The following is a 20,913-nucleotide window of genomic DNA, read 5'->3' as shown; positions in this document are numbered from 1 at the left end:
TGATAGTAGGGGGGGGGGGACACACACAAGAAACTGAGGGGCAAAATGTCAGACGGGGATGTCCCCTATCTTTCATGGAAAATTTTGAGAAATTGATGTGTGCAATGGTGCAATCTAAAAGATTTTATCAATGCTTTTTTGCTAGTAAAACTGTTAGAACACTCTAAGGGGAGAGCACGAGAGGGGTGTCCCCCTCTCGAATCAAAAGTTTTGAGACTTTGATGTGTGCAATGGTGCAATCTAAAAGGTGTTATCAATGCTTTTTTACTAGTAAAACTGTTAGAATACCCCAAGGGGAGAGCACTAGAGTTGGGTCTTCCCCCTCTCGCGTCGAAAACTTTGAGAAATTGATGTGTGCAATGGTGCAATCTGACAGTTGTTTCAATTGATTTTGCACCAAAAATTGAGTAACCCCATTCTTTCTCTCAACATTTTGAGCAACACCCGCTTGTAGTTTTCAATGTTTTGAATGCCCCCCCCCCCTCAGATTCCTCTGGCCCACCAGCCATAAATAATGATGGCCCCCCTTAAATAGTGGCGCTGTTCCAGTGATATAACTTTGATGAATTTGTTCAAACAAAATTTTCTTTTGACAATTCTGTGGTCAGAGGGTCAAAGGTCATTTGTATGGCCCTACCAACCTACGAAAGAAAGAGAACAATCAGGATAAGCAGTATGTTTAAAACCTTCATTTAATTGATATGTCAGGGATAAGACTTCAACCACAAGATAAAGGACTACAGTATACAAAACACCATAAAAAAGTGACTTAAATGAATGTTTAAACAAATCTGAACGCAACATACATGATAATCTATCACTGACATTGCACCATTTTATATCCTAATTTATCTGTAAACTTGCAATATTAACGGTTATTAAAAATACCTTCAAGGCACATGTTTATTATAATCTTTATTCTTCTTTTTATGATTCAGTGATAAATGTTAATGATTTGTGTATTGCAGCTTTAGATAAATTAAAAGTCTAAAATCATCTCTCTTAAATGTGAAACATAACTATATCAGGTGATTCATATCATAAAATGTGTTGAAAATTCTCAGAATATTTTGCAGAAAGATGCTATACCCTACCGATAATATCTAACAGAAAATGTTAAAATTATCTTTGTTTTGCATTCGTGTTAGGCTTTGAAGTCATGATGAGGCTAAAAAATCCAGACATAAATGTTCAGGATGAGTACATTCAGTGAAAGTATACAAAAGAATACATTGTGAAAACCGTTCCCAATGGTAAAGTAATTTTATACGAACTCATGGATCTCTTGAAACAAAGGCAATAAATATAGAGCAAATGAAAATTCAAAAAGTTGAGGTTTTTACAAGATGATCTAACTACAATCCCCCTAAGGGCCAGTTATTTCAGATGCCAATGTCATGAGAAGCTGCAACAGATTGAAATGTCAACCAACAGAAACATTTTTCAATCATTCTAAAGTTTCAAAAAGTTTAAAGCTTTCTGCTTCAAGATACACATTCCCTTAAAAAGGGCAATTGAAAAAGATCATCAAGGTAAACCATTGTTTTCCTTTTTATCAAGTTTAACCATTATCCAGCCAAGTTTTTAATTCATCATCAGTTTTTATTGGTAGAAACCACTGACAAATATGTCGCATTTTAACAAAGACTTAAATATTTGCAGGCCTCTAAAAACATAGATACTGTCAGCATGACTTTTACTGACTAAACCAAGAGCATACCATATGCTAAGTAGGTGAAAATACATGAAATTGCAGGTTTTTAGCTCAATTCTACTTTTTGCTGACTAAGCAGCAGGGAAGTGATATGCCTGGCAGATGTTTAATAGTCCTGAGCATTGAGCATTGATGCAGTAAACATTATACATGTATCAGTAACCACAAAGATCGACCACTTCCACTGCACTGTACCTCCCTCTTAATTACGTGTACATCTGCCTTGTCTATTTTGGCAGATGTACACACCCTTAGGGTGTTGGCTCTCATTCACTGAAGAAGCCATATTTGGGGTAAATTACCCATGATGCAATTATACCGGAAATAAAGGTGTTCTGAGGTTGACCGAATGGAGAAAAGTGGTGCAAAAATTTCTGTCTATGGAAATATTCAATATTCTGAATATCTTTTTGTCATTTGCTTGATTTCTCCTATCTTGAAATAGTTTTTTTTTTAATCTTCTAACATTTATTTCATCACTCTAACTGAAAGAATAGGAAATTCATGAGTTTAACTTGACAAATCATGCCTGGTAAAATTTGATGGAGAAAATGTAATGATCTAGTCACATGATCACAGTGTATTAATGTGATTGGCTGAGTAATTCAGTGTTTGTTACAATAATAAAGAGACACTTTCAATTATTGGTCTGAAATTTACAAGCAGATATGTTCCTTACACTATGAAAAGTTAACATTTCAGAATATTTGTCAATTATAATTATTGATCAAAAAGTACATGATGTGAACTCATTAAATTTTATTACTAAACCACAGACAAATATAGAACAGACTAGCAACACGGCATGCCTTTTGTTCCATGGTCGTCTCGGTAGACTATTGGTTTTTTATATTAAAATGAGCTTCAAAGGTGTTAAACTTTTTGGAGACTTTGTTGTGGTTGATAATTGCACGAGATTATGCGAAAACTACGACGAGATGGCATCGTGCTGCCAGTCGCATAGCAACCATAGTTACTTTGTGAGCTCTCAGGGCAGAAACACTGCTTCACGCCAATCAAAACATAACACACCAGCAGTTTCATAAACATGTCCTTCCTTGACGAACGTGTAAAAGACTGTATGACGGACCGTAAACCATTGAGTAAAATCTGACAGTATCGATAAAAGACTTTCAAATTTGGTTCAAACGCGCTCATTATATATTCATAAAAAGGTGAGAGGAATTTTTAAAATGGTAAAACTCACCTCCCTGATGCTCAAAACTTTCCAGTTTTCGCCAGCACGCCAATTCTGTTCAGCACAAACTGACAACAACACGAACTTTGCCGAACATACTTTCGCTTAAAAACTAGCGAAAATCCAGAAATTACCGATGGGTGCATAGTCGGCACTCTTCAGAAAAGAGAGTGGAGAGCTTATTCCTGAGGCGAGGCAAACATGGATGGCTTACGTAACCGCTTCACACCTTGAACAATGCCCGTTGCTAGTCTCTTATATATTTGTCTGTGCTAAAACCAAACTCAAATACTAGAAAAAATATCCCCAATTTTATTTCTGACAGAAAAACAACATTGTTTCTGTTTGTTTCATAGTTTAATTCTTACTTTCTGATAAAAGAGTCATTTGGTTTTAGTACTTATCGGTTCAATTGGATTTAGGGAATGTTGCAAATGAAAACACACCAACAGATGGGTGTGTTAAAACTGTTCAGTATGTTATATATTATGGTTGCTGGACATTGCTCTCATGCCATTGAGAGTTTCCACCACAGCGTTGTAGAATTTGTGAACATCAGTCTCTTGGTTGTCTTTCCAAGCTGTCACTGTGAAACCAAGTCTGAAAGAAGCAGAATCATCTCAGCTGAGTATTATTGCTTCTTGAAAACCTTTGGATATTTTGTACCCATTTCACACTTAAGTTATAATGTGATGGTATGGTATGGTATTTCAGGTAAATGCCTAGGATGCAGGCTCAGTATGTCATGGATTTTCCAAAAATGGAATGAAAAAGCACCACCTAGGTTATCTACATTATTACTTCAAGCATTGTGTCTGTTACTTAAGTTTAATTCATCTAGCTATCTTTAGACTAAAAAGATAGTCTGAAGATTGCAAAATGCATATATATATGTGTGTGGGGAGGGAGAATGTGGGGATGTGTGGGTGGGTGTGTGTTGACATATATGCTCATGGAAAGAGCTGCAATTATACGGTACAAAACACAACTGAAATCTGTTTCTTTCTGATTTTATATGAAGCACTGATACAAGGAATCATCACACATGAAGTCATAACTGACAGCCAGTACATACCTTTTATCAAGGATGATATAAGTAATCCCGTATCCATTGTGTACCAATGGGGCACACCCACCTATTGTCTGAGAGTAGCCAACTAAACTGGTAGACAGAACAAACTGGCCATTTCCACCACTGTGTTTTGGAAAATATGAATATATTTTAATATATCAATTCATTACACTTATCAAGTATGTATTGTCATATATCATTTATTTTCTTTACTTTATATAAACAAAGAAATACCTAGTTATATTTATTATTAGCTACTATTATTATACTGTAATACTTTATCTTTATTGAAGAAAATTTTAACTTATTTTTGTATCACACTTTTATTGCCATAAATGTGATGTAAATCCTGTATTTACAAGCAAGCAATAAAAAAATATTAACCTGTTTGTATAATTGTCATAACTTAAAGGAATTAAAATCCAAAATGAAGTGATCCATAAACTAGTAAGACTGAAAGATATCATTCACAGTCAGGTAACTTCGATTCTTTGGGAAGGAGTGTCATGGAGTGAAAATCTCTCTGCCAAATCTCTAATTTATCTTCTAGTTGAAGAATTTGAGCATTGTTAAAGCAACGAGATGTCATCAACCATCTGATGCAAAACTTAACGATAAAATATATTTAGCCAATTTTCAACTATAAATAACTCATAGACAACTTTATACAAGACAGTGACAACAGATGATCTCTGTATTCATATGGCCATAAAAGTCAGTAACTGTAAATTAACTTCGACCACATGAATAAAGATCAGAATTAAATCTGCTTTAAGCAATATACCTCTCACCTCTTTGTCCAGGCAGTATCTTGGAATATCTCCGGCATGGGCACTCCACTGGCTTGTGCCAAGATTTGCAAACCGAGAAAGTGTCTGTCGAATGCCTGGCCATTCACAGCTTCTAACATTAGTTGACTGTGTTTTTTCACCGATTTTTTGAACAAATCTAATTTCACAGGAATCTAAAGACAACAGAAAAGAATCTAGTACCAATAAGAGCTGCAATATTCCAGTCTATCCTGACAATAAGAATGATAAAAATGTATGCCAAATGATAGTTTTAGTAGACATTTTGAGTGTTTGATTTCTTGATCATCACAAATAATTTTGATGAAGATGCAAGAGGTAAAACAAATGTCATCACTGACAATTCCATAGATTGTAATAAACCTTTTCCTTTATAGTGATGCATAGTATGCTTCATATTATGCCAAAATTTTTCAATCACACTTTGTGACTATAACCATCATATCAACTGAGCTCACTGAGGCATCTTAACATTGTCTAACTTTCCTTTTTCTGATGGTACGGTAGTCTGTATTTACAAGAGACTGGTATTTTAGATATCTATTCTTTTCATTCACATGTAACCTTTCATATTGTTTTCCTGTCTGTTGAATGATGTATTTGGGACATTGAACTTAAACTTGGTCAATATTCATTTCCATACTTACAGGTGTTTTAGGGTCAGCCATGGCCTTGCACCAATTCACCACTTCCTGTGTGCATGATCTGACAGTGTCTGTTCGTCCATGGTAGAACTGTCTGGTTGTGGCAGTCTCATAGGTAGGAGCTGGTCTGTAAAACGTTTAAAAAATATGAACACGGCTGGTGTGAATTTTTATCAGGTGTATCCATTTCCAAAACAGTTTTCAAAACTGTGTCTTATACTTCTCATTGTGTAAAACACCATTATTTAGAAAATTATATTAATTACATTTCAAATGATGCAATCTACCATAAAGTTATCAAACTAAAATGAAAAGACAAATGGACATAAAGCAAAATAATAAAGGAAATTATAGATAATAAATGCAAAAAAAATAACATGAATCAATGAAAATGATTCTGAACAAGTGTATCATAAACTGAAAGAATATTAAATCAGACCAAGATATTGATGACACCGTGATGGATAAATAAATTTTCACAAGCGATCAACTCCATGACAAAACTCAAACTATTGACTGGTTGTATTGTAACTCTCAAAGCTTAAAACTAAAACATGAAATGATATGACAACAGCAATCTGAAACTAGATGACTGTAAATGTCTACCACTGGTGCAATGAAGAGTTGTGAAAAGCTTTTTTGCAAAATATGTACAGTAATATTCTCCAAATAGTTTATACTTCTTGTAAAAAAGCTTGTTAAATCTTACTTACTTTCTATGGACTTTAAAGTAAGCTAGCTGCAGGACTTGTTGCACAAAAGTGTCCGGATGCATCTGGAAAGCCCGGATAAGGGATTTTCCATATGAATCATAACTCTGGAAAAGCACATCCAAGTTACTTGCCTGAAAGATAAATGTTCAGATATGATTAATCTTTGACAAATCAATAACTGAAGTGAGAATTTAGAAAAGTTTTGATCAATGTATTATAATATTTCTGTTGACTACACATAATATCCAGTACATTCAAAATGCAAAATTCTAGTACAGTGCAGAATTATTTTTTTGATCTTATCTAGAAAGTTCAGCTTGGGGTTAAGAAAGCTAAAATTGGATTGCCTAATTTTCTACTAAAATGGAAACTGTGAAATTTAGCTTTAAGTTAGAAAGCTACTTAACGGTTGTCTAATCTAATACAATTTGCTGTCCTGTAAACTTCTTTCTAAAATTTTCAAATTAAATTCTATTTTAGATCACCCCTCTACAGATTTGTTCATTAGGAATTATATACAACAATTATTTTGATCTGAATAGTGTTTCTTTTAAAAAGGATATATCCCATAGAAATTTTTGCCACATTAATGAACTCCCATCGGAAATCACCGCTGGTATAAAGAAGGCAGTTCGCAAAAGATACATGTCTGTATACCCACCTCTAAACCAGACAACTGACCCAAGATTAATATTCTCACGCACAGAAGAGCAGTTACTAGTATTTTGCTCCGGTGAATTCACACTATAATCTTACCCTCTCAAGATAATGTTCAGCAGAAAGTCTGATATCCTTTTTGATCTTCTCATCAACAATAAATTTCACCTCCTCTGGGGGAGGTAAATCTCTCTCCGGAGCAGGTCTTTCCTTCAAAGAACACACAACAATTATATCAGATAACATGCTTGTAACCAGTGCAGGTTCACTATTATAATGCACACCACATCCAAGATTTTCTACTGTGTGTAGCAACAATAATTCTATTGACTGCAAATTTGTTATGAGAAATTGATAGGAAAAATGTATCGTCAATTGCATGGCAATTACATATTAATTTAGGCTTATTAACCCTTTGAACCCGGCTCGGACAGAAATGTCCAATGATGTCATAGAGTACCAGGGGGTCAGGGTGCAAAGGGTAAAGAAAATAACTGCTTCTCCTCATTTGACTTATGAATATAAGACAGAAAAAATAAAATGACTAACAAAACACATTATTTACATCATATTAGATTATGCCAACAAGTGACTCTACCTAAGAAATAAAATAAATATTCACTACATATGTACTAGAAAATGATGTTTGTGTTTTTGAGTTTGGTTAAAATCATATCAGTGTTTATTTGAAATGAAGATGATCAAGCAAATTAAAATTTAAAGGTTTAAGTCTGTTTCTAGATGAGAACCCTAAATCAAGTTCTAGTCTGCATATTTGATTTTAACGTTAGAATGGATTGCAAGAAGTAATAAAATTGTGCATTCTTGAAAATAACAGAAATCTTTAACATTAAAAAACACAAAAATTATTATATTGGTGAATCTGTTGGCTTGTGAATGAAGGGACAAAAACATGTTTTTTTCCAATTTTTTTCTGTGCATTTCCATTTTTTCTGCAAATGCAGAAAGATGAACCAGAGTGTTTGCTTTCGAAACTGAAACTAAAATGCCATCAACAGCTTTTATTTGGTCATCTCCTGGAAGCTGTAAAAATATATTGCATATAATATTTTGACATTTGCATAATTTACTATATAATAATAATAACTTACAGTCCATGTCACATCAGTGTTTCTGAGTATTTCATGCAAATAATTTGCACCATATATAGCAGCAATGGCATCAGTTGGTGAATGCTGGATGTGATTAAGCAAAGCAAAAATTAGAACAACTTTTAAACTTACAATAACATTATACTGATAAAAACTCTCAGTCCAGATTTAAATCATATTCAGTCTTAAGACAATTCTGTCTGTTTGTCTCTCTGTCTATGTATCAGTATTTGTCTCTCTGTCTGTCTCTGTTTCTCTTTCTTTCTCTGCTCTCTCATCTGTCTCTTACTGTCTTTTTCTCTGTAAAATTGAAATATTCATGAAGAATTCCGATATAACTTCAAAAGGGGAATCCTTAAAAAAGTTTCAAAGTCTCTTAGCAACAAACAGTCTGCATGTATACGTACGTCACAGTTGGTTCCCATCACTCCATTGCTGTAGTTGATGATGCAAGATGCTTTGTCAAACCATCGGTTGTAGACATCAGGTCCGCAGATTGACAAAGTTGCTATCTGTTGGTGATTTCATAAGATGCAATACAAGAATATCATGCAACTGCATTTCACAAGCTAACCAGTAAATATCATGTCTATCAGAAAGATCTTACTGAAATTGCTGTTACAATATATAATCTTTTCATTCTTCAAGTAAGCACATACCTGTGTTGCTGTTGTTGGTGCATTGTCAATGTCCATCACCATGACGATAATGCTTGTTTCTATGACATCTAAACTTTTTTTGTTTTGTGGATCAAGGTCAATTAGATACTGTCTTGCCTGATAAATGCAAAACAAAACAACAAGCAGTCACTAGAGTGCTACAACTTTTCCAAGTGCAGATTCCACTTGCTTGAAATGCAACATATTTATGTACATTAATATGTGGTAACTTAAACTACACTGAAACTAAAACATGATATGTTCTACAGCAGGACAATGAACTGATTTGAAAGGAAAGAAACCCTGAAATGAAAGCACATTAGGACTCCGGACAATATGAAAAAAGTTAACTTTTGTGTTCCTCCATTTTTGTAATTTCAAAGCAAAATCAACATGACAGACAGAGTTTCATCAGTGTTTTTGTTGCACGGCCAAACTTACCTCAGCCCATGATGTTCTATCCCATCCTGTGAGGGCGCCAACACCGGGACCAGTAGGTCTTTCTTCACACTGAGTTTTGATGTACTCAAGCTGTCTATAAAATATGAACAAAATGTAAAATGAATATTTCACAGACCCAAACATGAAGATGGTAAATTTAGTCAATTAATAATATGATAATTTTCTACATAGAAATGAAGTTGTACTCACTTGTAGAGTTCAGCTGGAGTTACAGGATTTCCGTCAGCTACGATATTGACACTAAATATATAACCTTTACGAAAGATGACGATATTGCATGGACAATCACCTTTAGATTCTGCGATAAAATCAAGACATTTACCAGTAAATTTTATCAACTTGTTCCTGTATGCACAATTTAAACAACATCAGAGAAAACAGTACAGTTGAGCTCTTCAACTCAACCATCATAGCACTACCTTATAAACAATATCTTTGATGCAAAGTATTATAACCAATTAGGAGAGAATTAAGAGGTACAGATGAATGTTTGAGAATTAAGAGGCACAGATGAATGTTTAAGTCACACTTTTACTCACACTGTGTAGAAATAAATTGTATATAAAGATACTCTATGATAACATCCGCGGTTCTCCTTTTTTCACGTAATTCATCAAAATCAGTAAACATGACAAGGCCTTTAATGTATCTTAAGGCCTACATAAAGCCAATCCCAGAACTTTGAGAACATATGACCTCACTATAAGTGCCACATTGCGTATTCCACACTGAAGTATCACTTAGCAAACATAGCAAAACAGACTTATACATTGATATAGATTGATGATATTATGTCATGCATTTTTGGATAACAATTACATACATAACCCTTTGAATGCCACAGTCATTTTTTTATCATGTTTAAAAATATTCCCCAGTCAATTTTTCTAAGATTTTATCCAAACTTTTGATAAAGAGCTGAAATCGGTGAAATGTGATGTCCATCTTGTTCAAAATTATCAACACAATTACATAAAAATTCAAAAAAATCGGTCAAATGTTGAACTAAAATTTTGGTGGGAAAAATTACAGCACTCAAAGAGTTAACAGATAGACAGATAGAAATACATGCACAAGATCTAAGAGTACACTTAATGATGACAGTATTACAAATTACCTGTTTTGAAACTTCTCCTCAATGTATCATTCTTTACACCTGGGATTCTACAGATGTTGAACAGGTTGTGATATTGGCTCATACACATTGGTTTGTTACCAAGTGCCCTGGCACGGTCCACTGGAAACTCCTCCCTGTTAATGTACACAGCCTAAAGTTAGATTTGAATCTCAAGGAATTCCATATAATTTCATGAAATCTAGATGACCTGCAATGAACTCTGCCTACTTGATTAAATAGAATGGATTTGAAAATTGATTTTTTTACAAGAATGGGGAGATAATAAAGATAATGAGGTAAATAAGGGGAGACAGTAAAGGTGAAAGAAAAATGAAAATGATAAAATGATATTATGATTTGACTGCAGGTTTCAAAAAAGAAAAACAAAAGACCTTCTTTCATACTTGGTTGAGGGCTCCAGTATTAAGCTTGCTTGATCACATGGTTCATAGCTCTTGACTGAGATGAAATTATTGTAACTCACTGAATTGTAAAGAAATTGTCCCTTAATTCACAAAGCCATCAAAATTTTAATTCCTATTTCAGACAGACTGCAAAGATTAACTCTAAAAGTGAATGCATATATCGCTACTCAGGGGACAGCTATTGAAACCAGTTGTCTCTGAATACACTATTAGTCAAATCCCCACATCACACAATGTTAAGTTGTACCATCAAGCTTTATGATATTAGACCATGCAGATGAAAAGTAAGACATAAAATTATGGGGAAAAAAGGAAAAAAGAGACTAAAATAAAAGATAAAATGCTTGACAGTAAATATGAACTGACATTGTTGTTAATATTTTCTGACATTTGTCACACACACATTACCTTCTAAATGCCAGCCATAATTTAGCATATGACCATAGCAGCATAGCCATTCTCTGTAGCTGGGTACCAGGCTGTGGAGGCCAGATGTCTTCATGAAATGGGTAGGGACCACCATAGTTTACTGTGACTGATATAGGTTCCCTTGATTGCAGGTATGCACACTCCTCCCACCAAGTTTCAAGCTGAAATGATTATTAAACACGACAAAAAATTTGACTAAAATGTTACTATTTTACTGTTTTCAAGTTCTCTATCTGTCTCTAGTGAACAAGAAAGTGAACTGTGTGTGTGTGTGTGTGTGTGATAATGTATGAGTATTGTATGAACAGGTACTGTTAACTGGCACTACCTGGTTTCTGTTGCTAGGTTTACATGTCATAGCACAAGCTTCCCTCACAACATCAATAAAACCATATTAGGAGACTGTAGTATATTGTCTTGATCATTTCTAGGAATAGAATTGAATGATTCCTGTTACATACTCACCCAGTTTCTGTGTTCTTTGCCTCTTTCCTCCAATTTAGCTTGCAGCTCTTTTCCAACTCCATCTCCAAACTCTCTCACAACTTTTTCAGTGTGTTTATATTCTTCTTCAGTAACAAATGGTTTTACTGAACAACACCAGGAAAGATACAGTCATCAAATAGAGAGTACGTCTGCTTTTAATTTACTATGAATTTCAAGTTGTTGTTAATATAATCTTCTTTATAACAACATTATCTGAATATCCTTAAAATTAATTTTATAGATATGGAAACATTTCAGAAGCTGTTTATGGTTTGTCAAAGGTAAGAAAATTTGAGTACAAAGATAGCTGTAGAGTGTTTCTCTCCTTGTCTTGGTGATGAAAACTTTAATTTTCATGCATCTGCAATCTGTCTGTACCACATGAGAAAAAATCACATGAATATTAATATAAATATAATATGAACAGACTTTAATCACTGCTTGTCAGCACATTCTAAATATACATGGAAAAACTGACTTGTTGCACTGTTGGCACAAAAGCTGACACGAAGTATGATCAATAAAATAGCATACGGATTTTATGCCTTAATTTGCACTGGAATGAAAAGATAACCATTACTCTAATCTTCTCTATGGCAGTCTTTATAGATCATCAAGATCATCTCATCCTTATTAGAGTCTTTGGAGTTTGTAGAGAACATGACCAAAGTCCAAAATTCACGTAATGATGTCATTGGATTGCAACATTCTCAAAGGTTATCTATCCCATCAGGAAACCCCCAAAACATGGATTGTGTGTGCATGTATAGCACAGCATGCACAGTGGATTGCAAAGAGTCTGACACCTGCATGATGCAATGGATATGTCAAGATTTGAATTTCCAGAATAAGTATATTGAAAGGGATGGACCATTTAATATTGAGTGGGATTATAGAACATGGGCGCAAAAGTAAACGTTTTAGAGAGGAACCTCCCGGTTGCAATCTTTTTTTTGTGTCTTTGTAGATTATAAAATAATCAATGACACAAAAGAAAAAGATATCATCAGGGAATTTTCTCGCTATAGTCAATTTTATCCATCTTTACTACAGAGAAAATTGATTACCCCCACATCAGGCACATGGCAAGTTTTTCCCTGATCTTTCCTTGAACATGTAGGATTATATCTTTACAAATGCTATATTTACTCAAATTTAAAAGCACTGGCAATTTGTGAATGAACAGCCAGGGGTCAATAACCCAGGACAATGCCTGACAGTCAGGACTGGACCGTTTTCATCGCAATTTTGATGCATGGTGTGACAAAGTGAACAGCTCATTGTCCTTGATTCTTGACGAGTTAATAAAAATACAACATTTCAGTAAAATTCTATTAATATTGCAGCTTCGAACAAAAAACTTGATGTATTACTATCAATTACACAGTTGATGTGTATATATTAGTGATGCTTGACTATTCTGACTGTTCAACAAATGCCACAGTCTTGGTTTTTAAAACACACACATTTTATTTCCCTCAGTTTTGACCTATTCCTTCATAACCAGTTTCTTTTTGTTTAAGTAATATTTATTTCTGAACAGGAATTAATAAATGTATAGCTTCGACCTTGAGTTAAGCAATATTGTAAAGTTTGGTACTGGAAGCTACCAATTAAAATTCTGTCAGATTAAGTTAAAAAACCCACAGGATTGCTATCCACTTCTCCAACAAATGGGAACGGTCCTTTGACTGTTAAAAGGTTATGCAATCATAGGCTTGGCAGACCTGAAACAAACAAGGTCACCATGAAAACCAAAGTGTGCCTGAGTCAATACTGTTCAAGTTTATAAATAGAATGTGACAAATCACATTGTTATTAATAACCAAATTTTAAAAACTTAGTAAATTTCAATAAAAATGTAGACAAAAATTCCTTTAAAACAAAATCAGTCATTTCTTTCTAATTCTGTGATATTATTCTCATTTTAAGAAACATTACAAAAGCAAACATGTATTTCCTCAATATCATCAAATTTTGAATATTAAATCATCCCGTTCGCAAAGTTAATTTTATCCATTCAATTATTAGGATACCAATAAGTAACCTTGCCTATACATTCAAAACCATTCATTACTATAGTGACAATATCCCGGGACAACATGCACATTCCAGTCGCATTTGTATAGCCAATGGTCTGTCTGGAGTTTATGGAAATTTACGTTATTAGGGGTGAGAGGTCAAACCACCTGATGGGTTTTCATCCTTTGGATGGTTTACAATCATCTTCGTTGATTAGACCTGAAAATTTTCCTTTGTTTATGTCATTACTTCATTTCTCATATTAATTCATAACATTGGTAAATAACTTTAGTACAAAAAGAAATTCATGCAATATTTGAAATTCACCAAACATTTTGCATTATTGCTCCTAAAATTTTCAGTGAAATTTCATATCACATTTTGAGAAAATATTTGACAAGTTACATTTTATACTTCTGGCTAATTTAATCACTTTCACCTCCCCAGCATAGTAAGCTATCAGTTTTATGATATGGGAAGTGAACGGCAAACACATGTATATGGGCATCTGGAATAAACACATTAATTTCTGAACAGAGAAATCCCCCTTCAAATATTGCAATGTCAAAAATAAATATACAAGGCATAATTTCAGCGTTTTGTATTAAACTTTGAATAAATTGTACTGATCTCATGTAGTTTATTTTAAATATGACAGTCTTATAAAGTAGAATTGAAACTGATTTTCTTCACCAATGCTGGCAAAGAGTATGCCAAGAATACTCATAGAGATATGGTTAATTATTTATGCACAGTTATGTCACAGAAAACCAAACACATTCTGTGCAAACACTGTATCATTGACTATCTGCAGTGACGGCAATGTAGTACTTTGTGATTGCCATAGCGATGAGCTTCTAGAAGACACAATGCCATATACTGAACCCTTGACATGATGAGAATGCTAAATGAAGTTTTGCTTGCTTCTGCTCACACATCGGGGATAAATTATAACTACCAATCCATACCGAAAAAAAAAATCATGCCAAAATTCTGAACATACCTGATTCCAAGTATTTATCCAGACTTTGTTGCAACGGAGGTACTGGTAGTGACGGAAGGCTGTCTTGGTATTGAAATGTCTTCTCCTTCACTTCTGTGTTGGTCTCCATGGTTACTTACAACAGTTTGATAAATCTGCATTATACATATGAAAAAATCACTTAAAAATGTATTCATCATGTATAAACCATGCCTTGTAAACAGCTAAGATTAGATTCCTGCTATAGTATAATTGCAAAATAAATTTACATACTTAAAAGGACTAGGAAAGCTGAAAAAGAACTTTTTTTTGCTTTCAAGAAATAGAAATAAGGTACATATTTGTTTCCGACACTGAACGCAGACTCACCTGGTAAATTACAGAATGGATGTTGCTTGCTTGTCAAACCCTGATATTCAATTGAACCTGAAGAACTCTTCAACCCTCAATGCTTCAGTGACGTAAAGAATCAGATAGGCTCTGCGCACATGTGTGTGGCATGCATTTATCAAGACTGTGAGATCTACAGGGACGCTTAAGTCCACCACTTGACCCTTGAACTCCTGATGCAATACTGCTATTTCAGATATTGTAAGGTCTGGTAAAAGCCACATTGCGAGCAAATGAAATTTTCTAATTCAAATCCAACTAAGTACTTCACACCACAGGCGAGTGGCGTGTTCAGTGTAACTCCAAGTGTTACAAAGGTCCCAATAATTTTGTTTCATGAAATTAACCAGTGTGTGGAAATCAGAGTAATTTTCAAAAAATACTTTTCATCTACATTTATTTCACAAAAAAAAAATATTAATCACTGTTAAGTCAAGATTAATGAATTAAGTAAATCATAAGTATTGGAAATTTGTGCAATTTCAAAATTCTTGCGAACAAATGCACAGAAAAATTGCCATATATTTATGTCATTGTGTTTTCCCTTTGTAAAACTGGTGTAATTTCAAATACTATGTTTTCCCTACTTCTCTAGGCCAATATTATATGTATGCCTGGAGTGTGTAGATTTCTGTAACATTTACAGGAAACAGAGTAGGTCGGTTGGAAACTTTTTTTATTTTAATGGGGTACAGCCCACCAAAAAACAGCAAAATTTGGAAAAATCATGAGTGCTTTATAAAAACTATAAAAAGATTTCATGGGTCTGAGTTTTAGGTCTGGTTACCTGGAATGCAGATACAAATATTTGGCCTAAGGTGATCATGGCCTGCTTACTCATAAAAGTTGTTCAATAACTCAGAAGGCCAATAAAAATGCACACTCAACCTATTTAAGTTCTGTCAACCTCTAGCAAGATCAATTCAAGGTCAGGCAAAGATTTTTCACTGATGTCCCAATCCAATTGTTTCCTTCCCCACAAACTCCCCCTATTGAAATGTGCCTCGGGGGCAGACATTTGGACTCTCAAACTTTTCCAATTCTTTTCTGATCTACTACTTATGGGGGCTCATTTTGAAGCCCTTAGGGAAAGAAAAGTTTTCACAGTCTTAGTTTTTTGAAAATTAAAAAATTTTATTTTTCCCAATACAGTTAACACAGGGATGGCGGAATTGAATTTTAAATTTCAGTAAATCTTAGGTAATTTGTTTCTCTAGTACTAAAATTTGCACGGTGACCCCTGATTTTTATTCTTGAGTTTGAAAAAGTACAGTTGGATGATTCTGTGAGGAAAGTTTGCGCAAAGTTGAAGTCTTTCACTTTCAAGGCGCATACTAGCTTAAGCGAAAATTTTGCAACTTTGCAGAGGGTACTAGAAAAAGTCTTCAATTTGCAATCCACTGGCAACCACCAAGCCTAAAAGGTGGAATTTAAAACAATTACTATCATACAGCCTGAGCCGTCTTGCAAACCAGAGCTGTTTTATACAGGCATGCTCATAACAATCAAAAGAAATCCTCCCGCTATTGCCAAGAGGCTAATATTTTCCTCAACGATGATCAATGGCCGAATAATTAAAGTAAATTACAGAACGTGTCTGATTCCAAGTAGACGATTTGTCTTGCTATTCCTAATTATTGCTTTTTGTGCACACATAAAAACCCTGACACATATCTTGTAAATGATCCATATGGTAAAAATATCCAAAGGGATGAACCATTTAAAATTTGAATAGTTTTAGGCTGAAAGGTCATCTCGGAGGTATTGAATAGTTTTCAGCTGAAAGGTCATCTCGGAGGTATTGAAATGAAAAATGTCTGCAGCTGTAACATTTGTGATTAATTCTGATGACAAATTTGTAAAACTGGTAAAGATTTACAACAGAGATCAAAGTTTGGACAGCTGAAATATTTGTTATTCACTGGTCTCCATGAGTTTCTGCCGAAAGGACTGACCTTTAAAAGCAACTATACTTCACCGCAGACTGCTAGATGAAAAAAGATATTCATGATTATTAGAAAATTTGGGGTTTTTTGTTGACTTCATTGTGCCAGAGATTGGAAAACTTGATTCTTTCATTTTGCGATAAATGAAATTTCACCACAAAACTGATATTGTACGGTTTCTGACATTGGCAGGGGTCAAAGACCTTTTCAGACCTTTTCAGTGTTAGCCACAACCTCCACTGGTTCACGACTGTGATAACTTTAATAATACAAACGCATCACATTATACAGAAATAGACTGAAGGGTTCAGCCATGAGAGGGAGCGTTCAGTGATGTCAGACCCTGGTGTAGGGTATATACAGAATGTAATTCTCTGGTACTAGCTGGTACCCTCTTCATGCTCCATGGCTGGCTAAGTAGACTACAGAAAAGTCAAAGGTCAATATTGTGCTCAGACAGTGGATATTAAACCTATTCACAGGTGCTTGGAGTTTGCCAATGCGGTAGATAATTAAGCATATGCGTTTTTCAGCACCTAGTCTGAACTACAAATTTATGTCTTTTCATTCTGTGTGCCACTTATAAACAATTGTTGAAAGATATACATAACGTTTTCATTATTCTTCTATTTGAACAATATATTTTGGTTAACTAATCAGTACACCGATATAATAATGTATCATTCATGATAATAATGAATTGACATCATTCCCCTTCAAGATGAAGATAACCACAATTTTAATCTGCTTAAATAAAGAAATAACAATACAAAATATTGTGTATCTATATTATATATAATATATATATATATATATATATATATAATATATATATATATATATATATATATATATATATATATATATATATATATATATATATATATATATATATATATATTCATATGGATATATATATAACACTTTATGTATACTTGTATCTGTCAGATTGTTGTCAAATCTAGGGAGAATTATAATATTCTATTTTTAATAATATGAGCTAGTAAATTAAGACCACTCTTCAAATGTTACTCATAATGCAGTAGAACTGTGCATATTTGCCTGAATTGTTAAATTACAAATTTTGACGGCAATTGAGTCAAGAAGTATATCTCTCAGCCTTGCATGCATTCAGGAAATTATGTCTTGAAACCCATCTTAAACTCAGTTTTCACCTCATCCAGTACAGATGACAAGCTTTAAAAATTGATGGGCTTACGTTTTCATAAATTTTGCATGGTTGGTGGGAACAAGGTTTTTCCTATTTTTAAATCACATAAACATTTCAGCATATGTAAATCTGGGACAACAGATAGCTTATCCTATTGACTAGTGTGCAATTTAATAATCCACATTTAGAATGGTCTAACAGACAACTAAATTTGTATTATGATATCACTGCCATGTCACTGACTTCAACCAAGATGTAAATTTGGTGAGTGAAAAAACATATGCAACTGCAATGCTTGGAAAATTCTACATGTATGTTACCTTGACATCTTTTGTTACCATGGAAAACCACACCCTTTATAATATACACATGACTATTTTTAAAGGATAGTGTTTCACTGTATCAGATCACGTTGTATTATAATTTAGATTTATACAATTACTCTATGAGCTGATATTCAAACAAAATTGATTCTGATAATTTCCCAATTTGTATGACTAAAACCTGATCAGAGAGATATATATTTTGATTATGCAAAATTGAGGAGTGGCTTATGTATCATAAAAGTGTGGATTTTTATTGCGCTTTTCAATAGCTTGTCATACTTCAATAGGAGAAAACCTGTTTTGTCTACATTACTTTTACAAATGCAAAGTGTCAAGTTAGTTGTAACATACACAAAATATATATGACAACAACGTGTTGCATATAAGGCTAAGAAAAATAAAAAGTTTGTTTCTCATCCTAGACATATTGCAAAAAGATGCTGCGACGCGGGGTTTTTTCTTCTCAATTTTTTTTTAATGCACAACCAACAAGAACGCACAAAAAACTGGTTTTGACTTTTAGTGAAGCAATGCACATATATGCATATGTGTACAGTTCTGAATGGAATGTTAGCGTCAGTAATTTTGTTTACAGTTCTGTCTTATACAGCACTGTGTTTTGCATCGTCACATATTTTTGCGGGTTTTTTCATTTTATTTCCTCACAAGCAGAAAATAAAAAGGTTGATGATGCAGGTCTGAACTTACGCACACGAGGATGAGAAACAAACTTTTTATTTTTCTTGGCCTAAAGTGTCACTGGACATACAATAAGACTGTCACAATACATGGGATATCGTTTGTATTAAAAGATTACAATATATCAGTAGATGCGAAACACGGGGGACTAGAATGTAGTTGATATGATTTTGTTTTCAATTTGCAAAGCTGTAAATTTTGGCTTTAGAAAAGAATGGGGTGGCATTTTAACAGTTGTTTATTGATTTCCTTTTATATAAGACTTTGTAAGACCTCAATGATTAACTTAAAGGAATGGTGGTTGTAAACTAATTTTACTCATTTTAGTAATCTTCCTGCTAAAAAACAGTTAACAAATAAACAAATCAGGTTTCAGACCAGAATTCAATACAGCACATGAAATTTGACTGTTAACTAGATGTTTGCAAAGCAGACTGGCTGACTTGAACTATTAAAAAACGTAAATTTAAAAAGATGTATCCCCTTTGGAAAGAATCCATGACCAGACAAACAATTCCTTTTATATTGTTGGTCCTACTAAAAAATGAAAATCATGAAATCTTGTATTTACTGGGTAATTATTTGACAGAGTGTCTGGACATGCATTACAAGCCATGCAACAGTTTGCCACTAAAATGAACCAAAAATTTTACAAGCTCTACATAGCTGCCACGCCCATCTTTTAAAAATCGTCAACGGTGATATGTGCACAGCCTTCACGTGTACATATTAGCACTCGGTCTAGTAAAAGCGGTGTGGGTAAACACATAACTCGCAGGTACGTACACATACGCCACGCCTTGCAAACAGTCAACTTTTGCATCGTCAACTAAGGAACGGCACGAGATTTACCGAGATTTACTGCTATCTGGCTATAGAGTTCAATAATTACGGCGGCAGCGACCAAATACTGACCGCTTTGGAGAGCTAGAACGAACGCTCGCCCGCCTTGTCAGTTATAAGCAAACATTGTTTCGTTTTTCCAAGTGAACGTGTAAGGCTCATATACCATTACATATTACTACAGTACAGGGGTTGTGTACATGACCTTGGGAACAGACAAAGAACACGGACAGCGATATGGCATTTTCACTTTTCACAAAACAGAAAGTTGGCTATTCCAGCCAAACTAAATCAGCCCAAATCAGTCATGCAGAAAACAGAAGAAAATTCGAAGCTATGCTAAATCATGTCAATGAAATTCCCGTTCTTTACAATGCAGGATGACAGTACGCTTTATACACTGTCACGGTATATTAGATACACTTGAAGTGTATTTGTCTGTAAGCAGTAACTTTCTCGATCGATATTAGTGTAAAGGAGGCACACCCATCCGATGCGATATTATATTTCCACATATATCTATTACAAAATAACTATTTTCATCATATTCGACGGCGTATAACGTTTACCGCAAGGGGAAACTACTCAGCCACTCCCGTGTTTCGTTGAATTAAGACAAACGTTTATTGCTATAATACAAGTGCGGCATTTTGAACATATATATTGTAATTTTCATTGCAAGTCCTCTAAAACGGCGAGAGCTGTACTCAGCATACGTTATAATGTAATGGTGTCTGCGTAAAACTCAATTGATGCCATCATGAGTGCAAAACTAAATTTTGATCGGGGGATATATCACAGGAGTTGGACAATTTTTGTGTCGGACTCTCTTTGGTGAAAGTTCTAGCTATATAACTTACAAGTTCAAAATATTACTGTAAATCTAAATACTTACATGGATATGTTTCGACTAAGCGACTTATCTTGATAGGCTCAACAGGCAGGAGGACCGAGTACGCCTCATCAACGGATAGGCATGCACTTTCACACAAAGTCCTGCATTTGATCGTGGACATGCATTCTGGCCCCAAACAATC

The 20,913-nt window shown here is 34.2% G+C and overlaps 1 protein-coding gene across 2 annotated transcripts; it reads right to left on the bottom strand.

Moving 5' to 3' along the window:
* Positions 1 to 674: 674 nt before the first annotated feature.
* On the bottom strand, positions 675 to 20,909 carry LOC139141063 (peroxisomal carnitine O-octanoyltransferase-like). 2 transcript variants are annotated; one of them, XM_070710634.1, is made up of 16 exons: positions 20,772 to 20,909; positions 14,523 to 14,656; positions 11,477 to 11,601; positions 10,991 to 11,172; positions 10,158 to 10,291; positions 9,230 to 9,338; positions 9,020 to 9,113; positions 8,579 to 8,695; positions 8,327 to 8,431; positions 7,920 to 8,003; positions 6,907 to 7,017; positions 6,151 to 6,281; positions 5,441 to 5,564; positions 4,776 to 4,948; positions 3,988 to 4,107; positions 675 to 3,512 (listed from the first exon to the last, which is right to left on the bottom strand). In XM_070710634.1, the coding sequence occupies exons 2-16, from the start codon at positions 14,629 to 14,631 to the stop codon at positions 3,392 to 3,394; spliced, it is 1,839 nt and encodes a 612-aa protein (XP_070566735.1). In that variant the 5' UTR covers positions 14,632 to 14,656; positions 20,772 to 20,909; the 3' UTR covers positions 675 to 3,391. The 2 variants fall into 2 exon arrangements, with proteins under 2 accessions (XP_070566735.1, XP_070566736.1); XM_070710635.1 differs by lacking the exon at positions 20,772 to 20,909 and adding an exon at positions 14,871 to 15,025.
* Between the last annotated feature and the right edge of the window lie 4 nt (positions 20,910 to 20,913).

Source organism: Ptychodera flava, chromosome 9 (genome assembly GCF_041260155.1).
Source record: "Ptychodera flava strain L36383 chromosome 9, AS_Pfla_20210202, whole genome shotgun sequence".
Classification (NCBI taxonomy): Eukaryota; Metazoa; Hemichordata; class Enteropneusta; family Ptychoderidae; genus Ptychodera; species Ptychodera flava.
Note: the sequence above shows the minus strand (reverse complement) of the source record. Positions and strands in the feature narration are given on the sequence as shown.